General features: G+C 45.0%; 1 protein-coding gene across 1 annotated transcript; it reads left to right on the top strand.

Annotated features, from left to right (window-relative positions):
* Positions 1-3,694: 3,694 nt before the first annotated feature.
* LOC136501925 (uncharacterized) lies at positions 3,695-13,138 on the top strand. Its single transcript, XM_066497440.1, has 3 exons — positions 3,695-3,730; positions 11,884-12,426; positions 13,118-13,138. Exons 1-3 carry the CDS (start codon positions 3,695-3,697, stop codon positions 13,136-13,138), a joined length of 600 nt encoding a protein of 199 aa, XP_066353537.1.
* Positions 13,139-13,749: the final 611 nt, after the last annotated feature.

Raw genomic sequence — 13,749 nt, 5'->3', positions numbered from 1 at the left:
TCTCTCTCTCTCTCTTGTGTTGCCATGGATGCTAGCTAGCTACCCTCCACGTGGAACCTGTCTGCAAGGCTGTAATACTGTTAGTTGATCTCCACCAATAGGCCCAACGGCCTATTGGGCCCTATCTCTGCTCCCTGATCGGGGGAGCCCAACCCTAATTCGGTTGGTGGGCCCCTGTCACACAACACACATAAAAGGAAGGTGGGGGTGAGGGCTTGGACTACGAGGTTGACCGGAGCCGCCACACCCACCAACAGAGAAACCCTAATCCGATCCTAAAGCGTGCTGCCAGCGACGGGATGAGCCCGCCACCACCACTGCCGTCGCCTATGCAGGTTCTCCGACGCCCCCACTGCCTCACCACCACGCCGAGCACTGGCGTCCGCGAGGCTGCATCCAAGGCGGCATCAGCGTCCACGCTGCCGCTACGGTGAAGCTCCACAAGGTCGAGGAGCCTAACTATGGATCTACGTGTTAAACATAGAGGTACCAATCCTTCGATCCTAACAATGGTACCAGAGCGGGTTGCCTCTGTGTAAGCCCCTAACCCTAATCGGGTAAAAGAAGAAAGAACAGATCCGTGTTCGGATTAGAGAAGATGAACAAAGAAGGGGAAGGGAAGAGATTCGAAAAGGAAAGGTTCAACCGAAACCCTAACCCTAATTTGTGACCCCATCCCAAATCGGGTTAATCCCAAAAGAAGAAGGGGAAGGGGGAAGAAGGGGAAGGGAAGAGATTCGGAACCCTAACCCCCTCATCCCAATCGGAATCAAACCCGAAAAGAAAAGAAATCAAAGAAAGAAAGGAAAACAGAAAAGAAAGAAGAACAGAAACAGGGGTCAGCACACGAACCCTAACCCTAGATCGGGTACGGGAAAAGTGGACACGGTTACCACAAAGAACCCTAGTAGTTCGTCAGCCTAGGGTGTAGATCTAGGGTTTCAGATTGAAAAACAAAGAAAATGCCCGATCCAGATCGGATCGGGACGGAACTCGAACTCTAACCCTACAAGAGAAAGAGGACGGTCATGAGGCTACCTACCTAGAGCCTGGCCATCCTGTCACTGCCGTCGACCAAATCTATGGCCGACGAGAGAGAGACAGAGCTGCCGGGCTGGGTAGCCTGGCGCGCGCGAACAATAGGGCACCGTCGCGAGACTACTCGACGGCGGCGTGCTCTGCAACTGGGCGAGCACGCACGCCGGCGAGGAGCTCCACGGCGGCGCCATCTCGTCTTCCTCCTTCGGTCACCATAGGTGGCCGCCGCTCGTCCGCCGTAGCGCGTGAGAATAGAGAGAGGAGAGAGCGAAGAGAGAGAGAGAGAGCAGAGGGGCAAATGGATTAGGGTTTCCGGGGGAGGGTGCCCGTCGCCCTTTTTGATCGGCCCGATCTCACCGTGAAGCCGTCGGATGAATTCTGACAGTGATGAAAGAATGGACCGGCTTTCAGCCTAGGCGGGTGCGCGCGCCAGGCCACTTTCCCGGCCCAGGCCTAGGTTGCGGCCTGGGCGCGGGGGAGAGCGCGGGACAGTGCCGCGCGGGCGTGGGCCGTGGGCCGCCTTACCATTTTGGGCGGACACAGGAAAAGCAAGAGCCCAGTTTCGGTTTTTTCTTTTTCCTGGAAAATTGAAAATACAAATTGGCTCAAAAGAAAAATAAAAAAGAAACAAAAGAAAAATAGAAAAAGGTATTTTACCTGTGGGTAAAATTTAAGAAATTGATTGAAAGTTTTTTCCGCTGCTAAAGAAAAAGTACATTCTCCAGTGTTTTGAACCCACATGATATTTAACTGGAGAAAAATAAAGTTTTTCCAGTAAATATTTATTTCCTAGAAAATGATTAATGGATTAAAGAAAATAGGAAAATCAATTTTCCCTATGGGTAAAATTCAAGAAAAAGAGAGTTTTTCCACTGCTAAAGAAATTATTGATTCTCCAGTTATTTTGAACCAAAGTGGTATTTAATTGGAGAAAAAGAGATTTGTCATGGATTATGATGTTGTTATTTTCTGACCAACGTTGTTAATAACAATATCGTAATTTTAATGATTTATGCATTAATTCTACTTCTGCCCAATGGTGATGTAGAATTAGTGTATAAGAACAGATGTTAATTTTAATGATTTATGCATTAATTCTATTTTTGCCCAACGGTGATGTAGAATTAGCGTATGAGAACAATTGTAAAAGTTAATGATTTATGCATTAATTCTATTTCTGCCCAACGGTGATGTAGAATTAGTGTATGAGAACAGTTGTAAAAGTTAATGATTTATGCATTAATTCTATTTCTGCCCAACGGTGATGTAGAATTAGTGTATAAGAACAATTGTGAAAGTTAACGGTTTATGCATTAATTCTATTTCTGTCCAACGGTGATGTAGAATTAGTGTATAAGAATAGTTGTAAGTTTTGATTTTGACCAACGTTGGAATCAAGGCATGCAAATGGTGTTATTTTTATGTTAACAAAAGTTTTGACCTGGTTTTCATCTTGTCTAAGGTGGACTGGGTAGTCACCTCACCGTGTTCCACTGAGTTTGTGGCACCGGTGAGGGAGACAAAAGAGAATGATGCCACTTAGGCAACTAAAGAAAGGGATTTTGAATCCCAAAAGATGTCCTATGACTTTTGAGCATAGGAAGTGGGTCACTATCAACAAGAAATGTTTGGCTGTGATAAAGAACATGATTGAACCTGCAATTGTGGGCTCAATCCCAGAGTATGACACGGTCACCGAGTACCTCGATAGAATAAAGAGTCAGTTCACTGCCTCTTCAAAGACATATGCTACCCAGCTGATAAAGCAGCTGGTGACAGAGTGTTACTCTGATAATGATGGCATAAGAGAGCTCACGATGCGTTGTCGAAATTATGGCACTATCGTTCATGCCATATTTCGAGGGGGAGAATAGAAAGACTAGTTAAGAATGATATTCTTCCTCCATTAGAGCTCTCAGATTTAGAACAATGCAGAGAATGCATAAAAGAAAAGTACGTAAAGAAGATTAAGAAAAATGACAAAAGAAGCGCAGGAATTTTATAGATTATTCATACAGACATCTGTGAAAAGCTTTCCTGTAAAGAGTGTGGATGGTTATGATTCATTCATAACATTCACAGATGATTACTCCCATTATGGCTATATTTATCCAATCAAAGAAAGAAAAGATATATTGGATAAATTTAAGATATTAAAGATTAAGATAGTCAGGTCTGACCGTGGAGGAGTACTACGGTCGGCATACCCTAAAAGAATAGCATAGTAGCCCAGTATTCTATACTGGGGAACCTCAGCAGAATAGAGTAGCTAAAAGAATCAATAGCACCCTAATGGATATGGTGGACAGTATGATAAGTTACTCCACCTTACAGTTGAGCCTATGGATGGAGGCGTTAAAAACCTCATTCATATTCTCAAAAGAGTACCAAGTAAGTCGGTGCCCAAAACACCGTATGAGTTGTGGACAGAAAGTGTATCCTCACTAAACCACTTGCGTGTGTGTGGGGAAGCCCTGCTGAGGCTAAAGTATTTAACCCAAACATTGGGAAGTTATATCCCAAAACAGTAAGTTGCCATTTGTTTGGCTACATAGAAAAGTCAAAAGGTTTTCGTTTCTATTGTCCAGAGAGACACACAAAGTTTGTGGAAACGAGACACGCTGTTTTCCTAGAGGATGAAAAGATGAGGGGGAGCATGGTAGCTCGAGAAATTGACCTTGAAGTGAAGCGGGTATATGCGCCCACTCTAATGATTCATGAGCCAATTTTCTTACTACATGTTGTCGCTGCACCGATAGTGCAAGATACTATGGTGTCAGCACCTGTTGTTATTCCGTCTGTGGCAACAATGAATGACGATGAGGGACCTATTCTTCAGGATTCTATAGAACCTATTGCCACATATAAGGGGGAGCGACAACAGTCTCAAACAAAAGTTGTGCCAAATGTGGAGGCCCCTAGAAGGTCTCAAAGAGTTAGAAAATCAGCTATTTCTGCTGATTATGAAGTGTATAACACTAAGTAATTTCAAATGGAGGATGATCCCACCTCATTTGAAGAAGCCATGAGAAGTGATCATTCATCAAAGTGGCTTGAGGCCATGGAAGATGAAATGAAATCGATGAATGTCAATAAAGTTTGGGATTTGGAAATAATTCCTAAAGGAGTCAAAACAGTAGGCTATAAATGGGTCTACAAACAAAACTTGGCTCTCAAAGGAATATAGAGAAATATAAAGCACGACTTGTGGCAAAAGGCTATATGCAAAGAGAAGGGATTGATTACAATGAGACCTTTTCTCCAGTCTCATGTAAAGTTTTCTTCAGAATCATAATGGCATTAGTGGCACATTACGATTGAAAATTACATCAGATGGATGTAAAGACGGCATTTCTCAACGAAGACTTGGAGGAAAATGTTTACATGGCACAATCGAAAGGTTTTGTCATGGAAGGAAAAGAACAAATGGGATGCCGTCTAAAGAAATCCATTTATAGATTAAAGCAAGCTTTAAGACGGTGGTACTTGAAGTTTGATCAGTCAATAAAGAATTTTGGGTTTTAAAGAGAAGGTAGAGGACAATTGTGTCTATGCAAAGTTTAAGAATGGAAAGTTTATCTTCCTTGTTCTGTATGTAGATGATATCTTACTTTCTAGTAGTGATGTCAGTCTACTACTGGAGACAAAGAAATTTGATATGAAAGATCTTGGCGAAGCCTCGTTCGTTCTAGGGATCGAGATTCACCAAGATAGAAGAAAAAGGGTATAAGGACTGTCACAAAAGGCATACATGGAAAAGATCTTAAAGAAATTTAGTATGCACAAATGTAGTCTCTCACCTGCTCCTATAGTCAAGGGCGACAGATATGGGGATTTTAAATGCCCCAGGAACCAATATGAGCTCAATTGATAAAGTGAAAGTGGTTCCATATGCTTCAGCTGTCGGAAGCTTACAACATGCTCAAGTATGTACATGCCCTGACTTGGCATTTGTTACCGGGTTTTACTTGGCAGATTCCAGAGGAATTCTGGAATAGAACACTGAAATTGATAAAGAAAGTCTTGCGTTATTTGCAAGGAACGAAAGGCTTCATGATGACATATAGAAGATCTGATTCACTCCACATGGTGGGATATTCAGATTCTGATTATGCGAGAGTGAATGCATATCCAGACGTGGATTTTCTATCATCTCGCAAAGGGGAGCTATTTCATGGAAAAGCTCAAAGCAAACTGTCACTACATCATCCACAATGTATGACGGTTTGTAGCGTGTTATGAGGCAACGGACAGGTGAACTAACTAACGAAGTTCATACCCGGTTTGAAGGTGGTTGACGACATCTATAGACCACTAAAGTAATACTGTGATTATAATCTGGCAGTACAGGATGCTCACAACATAAGTCAAGTGGTGCTGCCAAACACATTGACATGGAGTATTATGTTGTGAAAGATAAAGTCCGGGATCAAGTCATAAATCTTGAGCATATAAGTACAGAAAGGATGCTCGCGGATCCGCTTATAAATGGCTTACCACCCAACATGTTCAGAGGAATATGATGTTCAGAGAACATGTAGCTAGCTTGGGTTTAAGGAAAGCCTAAAATATTCCTGGACAAAAGAAGGCCCAAGGATAAGTATCTATTTCAGAACAGAGTAGTGAGTTATAGCTGTTAAGTCTATCGGCAATGGACCGTGATGATGAGACATGCTCTATGAGCTAATCTGTAATAGAATGAACAAAAGCAAATGATATGAAAGTGAAAGATGGAATGATATCAAGGGGGAGAATGTTAGTTGATCTCCACCAATAGGCCCAACGGCCTATTGGGCCCTATCTCTGCTCCCTGATCGGGGGAGCCCAACCCTAATTCGGTTGGTGGGCCCCTGTCGCACAACACACATAAAAGGAAGGTGGGGGTGAGGGCTCGGACTACGAGGTTGACCAGAGCCGCCACACCCACCTACAGAGAAACCCTAATCCAATCCTAAAGCGTGCTGCCAGCGACGGGATGAGCCCGCCACCACCACTGCCGTCGCCTATGCAGGTTCTCCGACGCCCCCACTGCCTCACCACCACGCCGAGCACTGGCGTCCGCGAGGCTGCATCCAGGATGGCATCGGCGTCCACGCTGCCGCTACGGTGAAGCTCCACAAGGTCGAGGAGCCTAACTACGGATCTACGGGTTAAACACAGAGGTACCAATCCTTCGATCCTAACAAATACATCATGTAAATAAATAGCATCAACGTACTAATGAATTGTTTGCAAATCAATTCATTCATCACGTACCACGTACGTACGCCGTCCCTCCATTTGTTTTGTTGACAAGATAAAGTAATTGCATCTTGACTGGAGTCAAGTAGTTGGTGATATTGGCATATGTAGACATTAGTCTGTATTACATTCGGACAAATATAATGAAATGTAGCTAGTGGTTGGACGGCTGGACACCGGAGGATCCGAGTCTAGCTAGTGGGGTTTGTGGCTAAACTCCCAAGTTGCATCGGGTCCTCCTGAGTTACAGTACTTACTACTAATAATCCGGCATTATATTCAGGCGGAGAGATGAGAGAAGTCGTCATGTACTGTCCTTCGATTCCCTTGCCCTGCCCTGTGTGCGTGAGTGACTACGTACTGACTAGTGAGTGTGTCTAGTCTGTCGGCTAGCTCATTCATTTGCTGCATCTGCATGCCTCAGGCATTTGTTGCACCAATAATCCATCCATCATCTCCATCGTTCTGTCATGTATGCATTGTTTCAGGATGCATTTCTGGGTTGGGCCGTTGGGGGATCGGAGGGTATTCTCATCGATCTGTCCGGGTGCCCTGCATCTGCATGCAACATATATACAGTAAACAATGCAATCAATCAGCTGATGGATCAATCGATTTATAGTAAAAGTTGTACTATACTAGGTACGCGTTGCTTGCTCCCTCCAACTTGGCAGGCACTTGTCTGATGCTGGTAGACCGCTTGTGCCACGCTCCAGATTCTCCCATCGCCTCCCCTCCCTTCTCTCCCCTTATTCCCTTCTCCCAACATATCGACATAATAGAGATAGAGATCCGTGAGATGAGTTGTTGCAATGCAAGAAGGAATTACTACTTCACAAGTTAGCCTAGCTGTGGCTTCAATAATTCTTCAGTAATGCTCTCTGACGTTCGGACGGACGGACGGACGCTTCACTCTACTTACTCCCGTACCTAAAAAAAATCTTATCCCTCACTTCCTCCTCTCCATGTGCATATCCCTTCCGCGCTCGCGCCCCACCCCACCTCGGCTCACGACCATGGCTGCCTCTCTAGCCGGCGGTGGCTGCCTCTCTGGCCGGCGACGGCGCCCTCACCGACCCCAGCGGCACCCCTCCCCCCACCCTAGTGTCCTCACCCACCGGAATGCCCAACGCCCGTAGATCCGATGGCCCTCACCCCCACCCCAGCGAGATCCACGGAGCACGAGCGAGATCCATGGTGGTAGCGCGGCGGTGTTGCAGGGGAGACGGCAGCTCTCCCCCACCCCGACGCGGCACCCTTTCTCACCCTGGCAACCGAGCTCCCCCCACCCTGGCGGCCATGGTGCTCCCTACCCTCCATCCCCGCCATCGCCACCGAGCCAATCCCGGTGTCGTTAGCGCTGGTGGTGGTGCTCGCGCGCACCGCTAGTGCTGGTGCTGGGTGGTGCTCGCGCGCAGCCGCTCGCCGCCGCCTCCCACCCCATCGGCCAAAATCGATCGGCCTAGGCCTCTCTCCCCCTATGTTGCAAGTGTATGTTTCAATTGTTTCAGACGTTTCAGAGGCACGTTACAATCGTTTCATATGGATGTTGCATATGTTACATATGTTGCAAATGTTTCAGAGGCATGCTGCGCAAGCGTTTGTTCAAACTGTTTCATCTGTTTCTAGAAGTATGTTGTAAGCGTTTTGATCTGGATGTTGCATATATTTTTCACACATATGTTGCAACAATACGTTCCAAAATATTTCATCTGTTTCAGTCTTCTATTTTCACATTGCAAGTCACAAGTGTTCTATCTGGATGTTGCATATGTTTTCACACTTATGTTGCAAATGTATCACACTATAAAAGAGCAAGTTTTTTTAGGGGGCTCTCCCTCTATAACAACCGTTCGATGTAGACGTCATGCTATATAAGCCCTCCGTCATCCATGATCTTACATGTAAGATGTAAGACTTCTCCTAAACCAAGATTCCTCCTAGGCCCTGAAAAAGGAAAATAATAATAATAAAAATAAAAATATAAAAGAGCGAGTTTTTTTTGAGGGGGCTCTCCCTCTATAACAACCATTCGATCTAGACATCATGCTATATGAGCCATTCTTCATCCGTGATCTTACATGTAAGATGTAAGACTCCTCAACCAAGATTCCTCCTAGACCCTGAAAAAGGAAAATCTATACCTAATAATAAAGAGGCAAAATTTTAGCCTATTTTTTCGTCTATCCATTTTTTTATCCGTCTCTCTCTAACTACCGAACAATAAACAGTTTCTTTCGTCCGGACTTATACTCTAACTACCGGACAATGGAGAGTTTCTTCCGTCTGAACTTATATATATAATAATATAACCGGTGCTCATACGAGTTAAAATAGTTCGTATCTAGACCGATATGGAGTCTGATTCTAAGATTATTTAGTTACGTACAAACGAACTAGAATTAGGATTCTTTCTTCTCCTTTCCTTTAAAATAGCGTTCCGTGTGTTTTACAACAACATGAGTCCAGGTGCAGCTCGTGAAGCCAGCCGGTCAAGGTACAGATAGACACCTAATAGGAATTAGGCCCCCGTTTGGCAGGGCTTCACTTCACTAGTGAAGCCATTTTTTTTTGGCTTCAGCTGCACGAACAGTTCCACCGGTGGAGCTAAAGCGGTTTTGGTAAACTGTTTGACAAAATGGCTTCCCTGTGAGAGCATGTTTTTAGGGGCCTGGAGGAGGAGCCGGGAGAAGCCACTTTTTTTTTGGCTCCATCCCACCCCAAATCACTGTGAGAGCATGTTTTTAGGGGCTTCACAAGTGAAGCTATTTTACTTTACCCCGTTTGGTAGAAAACGGCTCCAAACGGCTTCTAAAGCCGATGGAGAAGCCCTGCCGAACGGGACCTTAAAGTATTCACAATATATGCTGTGTTTGCATGCATGCCGTGATTAAGGGAGAATCCTAAATAATTAAACTGCAGCCGACTTGTTTATTTGGTATATGTATGCACACAATCTCAACAGGAGTCTTTTCACGTGATTGGTTGAATACAAAATACGTCTCTTCTTGGTTTAGAAAAGGACGACATGTTTTAGATTCCGACTTTGGCTTCTTGACCAAACCGGTTTAGAAAATATGCTTGTACGATTTGAATCTACTGATTCAACCAGGAAAGATCAGCCGCGACCATATTACATAAATCTCCAAATTGCAAGTCGTTCATGTAACCACTCAGCAAGTTGTACGTCCCGATGCAACGCACGGGCATATTTTGCTAGTGTTCTAAATGTTTCACCTGTATTAGACGTATGTTGCTAATGTTTTATCTGGATATTGCATATGTTGTAGTGCCCATACACATATGTTGCAAGTGTATGTTGTAAATGTTTTATCTATTTTCGGACGTATGTTGCGGCAAATGCTTTACGTTGCAAGTGTGTTTCATCAGCAGGTGTGGCTAGGGGCGCAGGAAGAGGTTATCCCCTCGGGCACAACGGTCTCCACGTGCGCACGGGAAGCCAAGCGGGCACAACAGCAGGCACGGAGCACAAAGCTATATCCATGGGCGTGGGAGCAGGCGTGGAGCACGAAGTTGCATCCATGCACGGCTGCTCTCTCTCTCTCTCTCTCTCTCTCTCTCTCTCTCTCCCTCTCTCTTCTTATTCCAGATTGATTCGGCCGGTCAGCGCTACTGCAGCAGCATGCGGGCAGTAGGAATGCGCAGCCAGGCGTGGCCCGTTGCTGCTACTCCTGATGGCAGCAGGCGCGATAATTTCCCCCCACAAGCGTGCACGATCAAATCGGGACCCAGCGGCAGAGGCACGAGGAAAGAAGGAGCATGCGTGGGCGCATCAATCTAGCAAATTATAATAGTGGGCAGCAAGCGCGCACTACAAGAAATGTGTGGCTTTTTGACATTCTATTACGTCATAATATATGGAATTTAAGTCATAAATTGAGATTTTTTACATCTAGTTGACGAAAATACAAATGTCAAAAAGCCATCGTCATAAATTGATTATGTGACGTTTGTATATTTAATGTCACAAACTTATGACAATGGATTATTGTCACAAGTCTTTACACCATGCCATATAGGCAGATGATGTGGCGCTGAGTTGCCAGGTCAATAAACATCATAAAATTGAAATACGGCCAGTTAAGGCCCAAGTGGTTGCCAGACTTATAACAGGCCCAAAACATTATTTGGGCTGCTTTTTTCTACACCGTGGCCCACTTGTTTTATAATTTTTCGACCCATTTAGCTTGCTCAAATTTTTTTTGCGGCCCAAATTTTCTATCAGCCCAACCCAGCAAACACACAACCTGATTTTAATTTGGTACAGCCCACCAAAACGGCCCAAACATAATAGATAAAAGCAGCCCATGTAACACGTATATGCCAACAAAATATATTTAATCAACTATTCATTGTACATTATTATCCATATACACCTAAATTTCACTAATGACCAAAACACACTATTTTACAAATAGGGACAGATCTCATCAGGTTCAGTTAAAAGTACTTCCTATAATAATACACATGCAGCGATCTTTCATCTCCATTCTTGGTTCTTGTATTCTTTGGAGACATGGACCAGTACGGATTTCCTTAAAATTGGGACACAAAAAGTCTATCAAAGATTGACGGGATTTATAAATTAGACTTTGTGACACAGAAAATGCCTCTTTGACATAGCAAATATCGTCATTGGATGAAATTACACTGGTTGTGTGACATTTTTTGTGACATGCAACTTTTTATTGTCACTAAGTCGAAGTGCCTAAAACATAATGTCATAAACCAGATGATATAATGACATTATCACCTTTTATCATACTAAATACGTCAAAAAGCCACACATTTCTTGTAGTGGCGGGGCAGCAGCATCACGTCCCGTGTAGGCGGGGGCAGCAGGCGCAGGGCGTCCGGACGCGCTGCTAGCGCCGGATGTCCGAGCGCTAGACGTCCCGTTAATTCTCATGTACCTGTCAATTGGTACCTGTTTCCCAACCCAAGCCTCATTTTTAAATATCAAATGAAATTTCGAATCATCTCAAATTTAAACTATAATCTACATTGCACAAAGTCAGTAAATCTCGTACAACTAAAAAGAATAAAATGTGGACATTTTTTGGTGCGACATTTGTTTTGGTTCGTTCGTCTGCCCACGCCTGCGATCCCACGACATCTTAATTACTGATTGATCGTGCCATTCTACTTGATTGAATATTGCCTATCATGTGATAGAAGAATCACGGCAAAATAGGAAGTAGAAAATTATTGTGCTATCCATATACACATTGCATGTTTGCATGCACCAGCATACATGGCAACGAGCAAAAGGAAAGAGAATTAACACAGAAGGAAAGAGAATTAAGACAAAAGGAACCTCTTTGCATTTCTGAGAACCTTGACAAATCTGCCTACATTTAATTACTTCCCCTCTTTGCATTTGCAAAAGGGACAGCTTTTTCCTCCTTTCATTTGGTTTCACGCTCACGTGTTCCATCTCCCTCGCTTGCTGTTTCTTGCGTGAAGCATAGTTGATGTCATCTGTCTTCCATGGCTCAGCCTCCCAATCCCAAGAGAAGGTCCCTACGTCTCCCTGACTGAAGATCTGGCCTATTAGAGGATCTCCTCGAGTTCATCGGGTAGCGTCTCACCTCAGGCCACGACGCGGTGTCCTTCCGATCTGCTTGCTCCCCATGGCGCGCCGCCGTCCCGTTCGTGACCTTCGGGCCGCTCCTGCTGCTCCTGTTCAACCCTGACTCGGACCGCGTTGGCTTCTACTACGTCCCGGAGAAGAAGGTCTTGTCCAAGATGCTGCCCGACGTGCGCGGCAAGGTGGCGTGCGGCTCCTCGTGTGGGTGGCTAGCGCTCATGGATGAGATGGCGTCTGTGACGCTGCTGAATCCATTCGCCGGTGCCCGTGCCCCCCGCGTTGAGCTCCCACCAGCAGGCGAACACGTCGCAGCGGTGTCCTCATCAGAACACGTGTCTAGGGTCCACGGCCGGTGGGTCCTCCATCCCACCAACGGCTATGGGGACGCGGATGCCGCAGGCAGAGCCATCAAGCTAGAAGACATGAGGGACGTGTTCTTCCCTGAGATCGTGCTCTCGGTGCCGCCTGACGTCGTCGGCCACAAGTGCGTGGCCATGTCCAAGCTTGGGTGCTCCATGGAGGCCGCGTTCTGTCGGGTTGGAGTCGACAGCGCATGGACGCTGCTCGACACCAAACTAGAGTTTTTCGTGGGGTCCATCGTCCACTGCCAAGACAAGTTCTTGGTGATCGACTGCACTGGAGAAATCTCCGTCTGCAGCAGCAACGCCGCCGGCGCTACTCCAACCACGACGCTGCTGCCATCGCTGTCACCACCTGCGGGGCTCTGCCACCGCAGCTACCCGGAATCAAACGGTGAGCTGCACATTGTGGGTGCCATGATGAGCACGTTCCACGAGACACAGAGCTTCACTTACAGCAGCGCGATCTACAAGTGCAACCTCCATGACTGTACGTCGAAGTGGTCCAGGGTGAGGGACATCGGTGATCAGACACTGTTTGTGTCTAAACATTTCAATGAAAGCTTTAGTGAAACAAGTGTATCCAAGTACAAGGAGAACAAAATCTACATGTCTGAGCCATTGTATGGGGATCCATACGACTTGGTCCATCGACTGGAGATCGTTGATATTGCTACCGGTGCATCCGAAGTGAAGCCCGTCCAAGAAAAGATGCAGGGTTCCGAGGCTCTAGGTTGGATTCGACCCAATCTCTGGAAGCTCTAGAGTTTGTAAGCCTACGACGCCGCACACTCCGTGACCGTGTTAAATTCATAAACTTTGCTTTTTGGATTAAATATCACTTTAACGTTGGTATTTAATTTAACAGTATTGTTATCTTATCGTGTGATCCATGTATTTTTAGTATAATTTGTTAGTTATCCCGTAGCAACGCATGGACACACTACCTAGTAAATAAGTATATATATATGGACCAAGGACACAGCCATTTTCAGCTAGCTCTTGTTCATTTTAATCTTAGCAAGCTAATTAAAAGTGGCCTTTTTACTTCTTACAATATAATATACTTCTACAGCATTTATGCAAGTATGTCTAATAAGCATGAGAGACCAAATTAATTTAAATGCTCACCTCTGATATGATCTAGGGATTTTGTTCCCAGGCCCCAGATAGCTTTCATTTCATTGAACGCCTCCACATCTCATGGCATGAAAACAAGCAAGGCCCCAGTACAAAATCAAAAGGGCAGGCTGCAGGAATCCTATGACCAAACTTTAATGTCTAAGGACGATATATTCTATATAATATAATCATATACTAGGTAGCGTGCCCGTGCGTTGCTATGGGATAACTAACAATTTATACTAAAAACACACGGATCGCACGATAAGATAACAATACTGTTAAATTAAATACCAACGTTAAATTGACATTTAATCCAAAAAGCAAAGTTTATGAATTTAACACAGTCACAGAGTGCGCGGCGTCGCAGGCTCACAA

The sequence above is a fragment of the Miscanthus floridulus genome, chromosome 13 (genome assembly GCF_019320115.1).
Source record: "Miscanthus floridulus cultivar M001 chromosome 13, ASM1932011v1, whole genome shotgun sequence".
Classification (NCBI taxonomy): Eukaryota; Viridiplantae; Streptophyta; class Magnoliopsida; order Poales; family Poaceae; genus Miscanthus; species Miscanthus floridulus.
The sequence above is the reverse complement of the archived record's forward strand: the minus strand, read 5'-3'. Positions and strand labels throughout refer to the sequence as shown.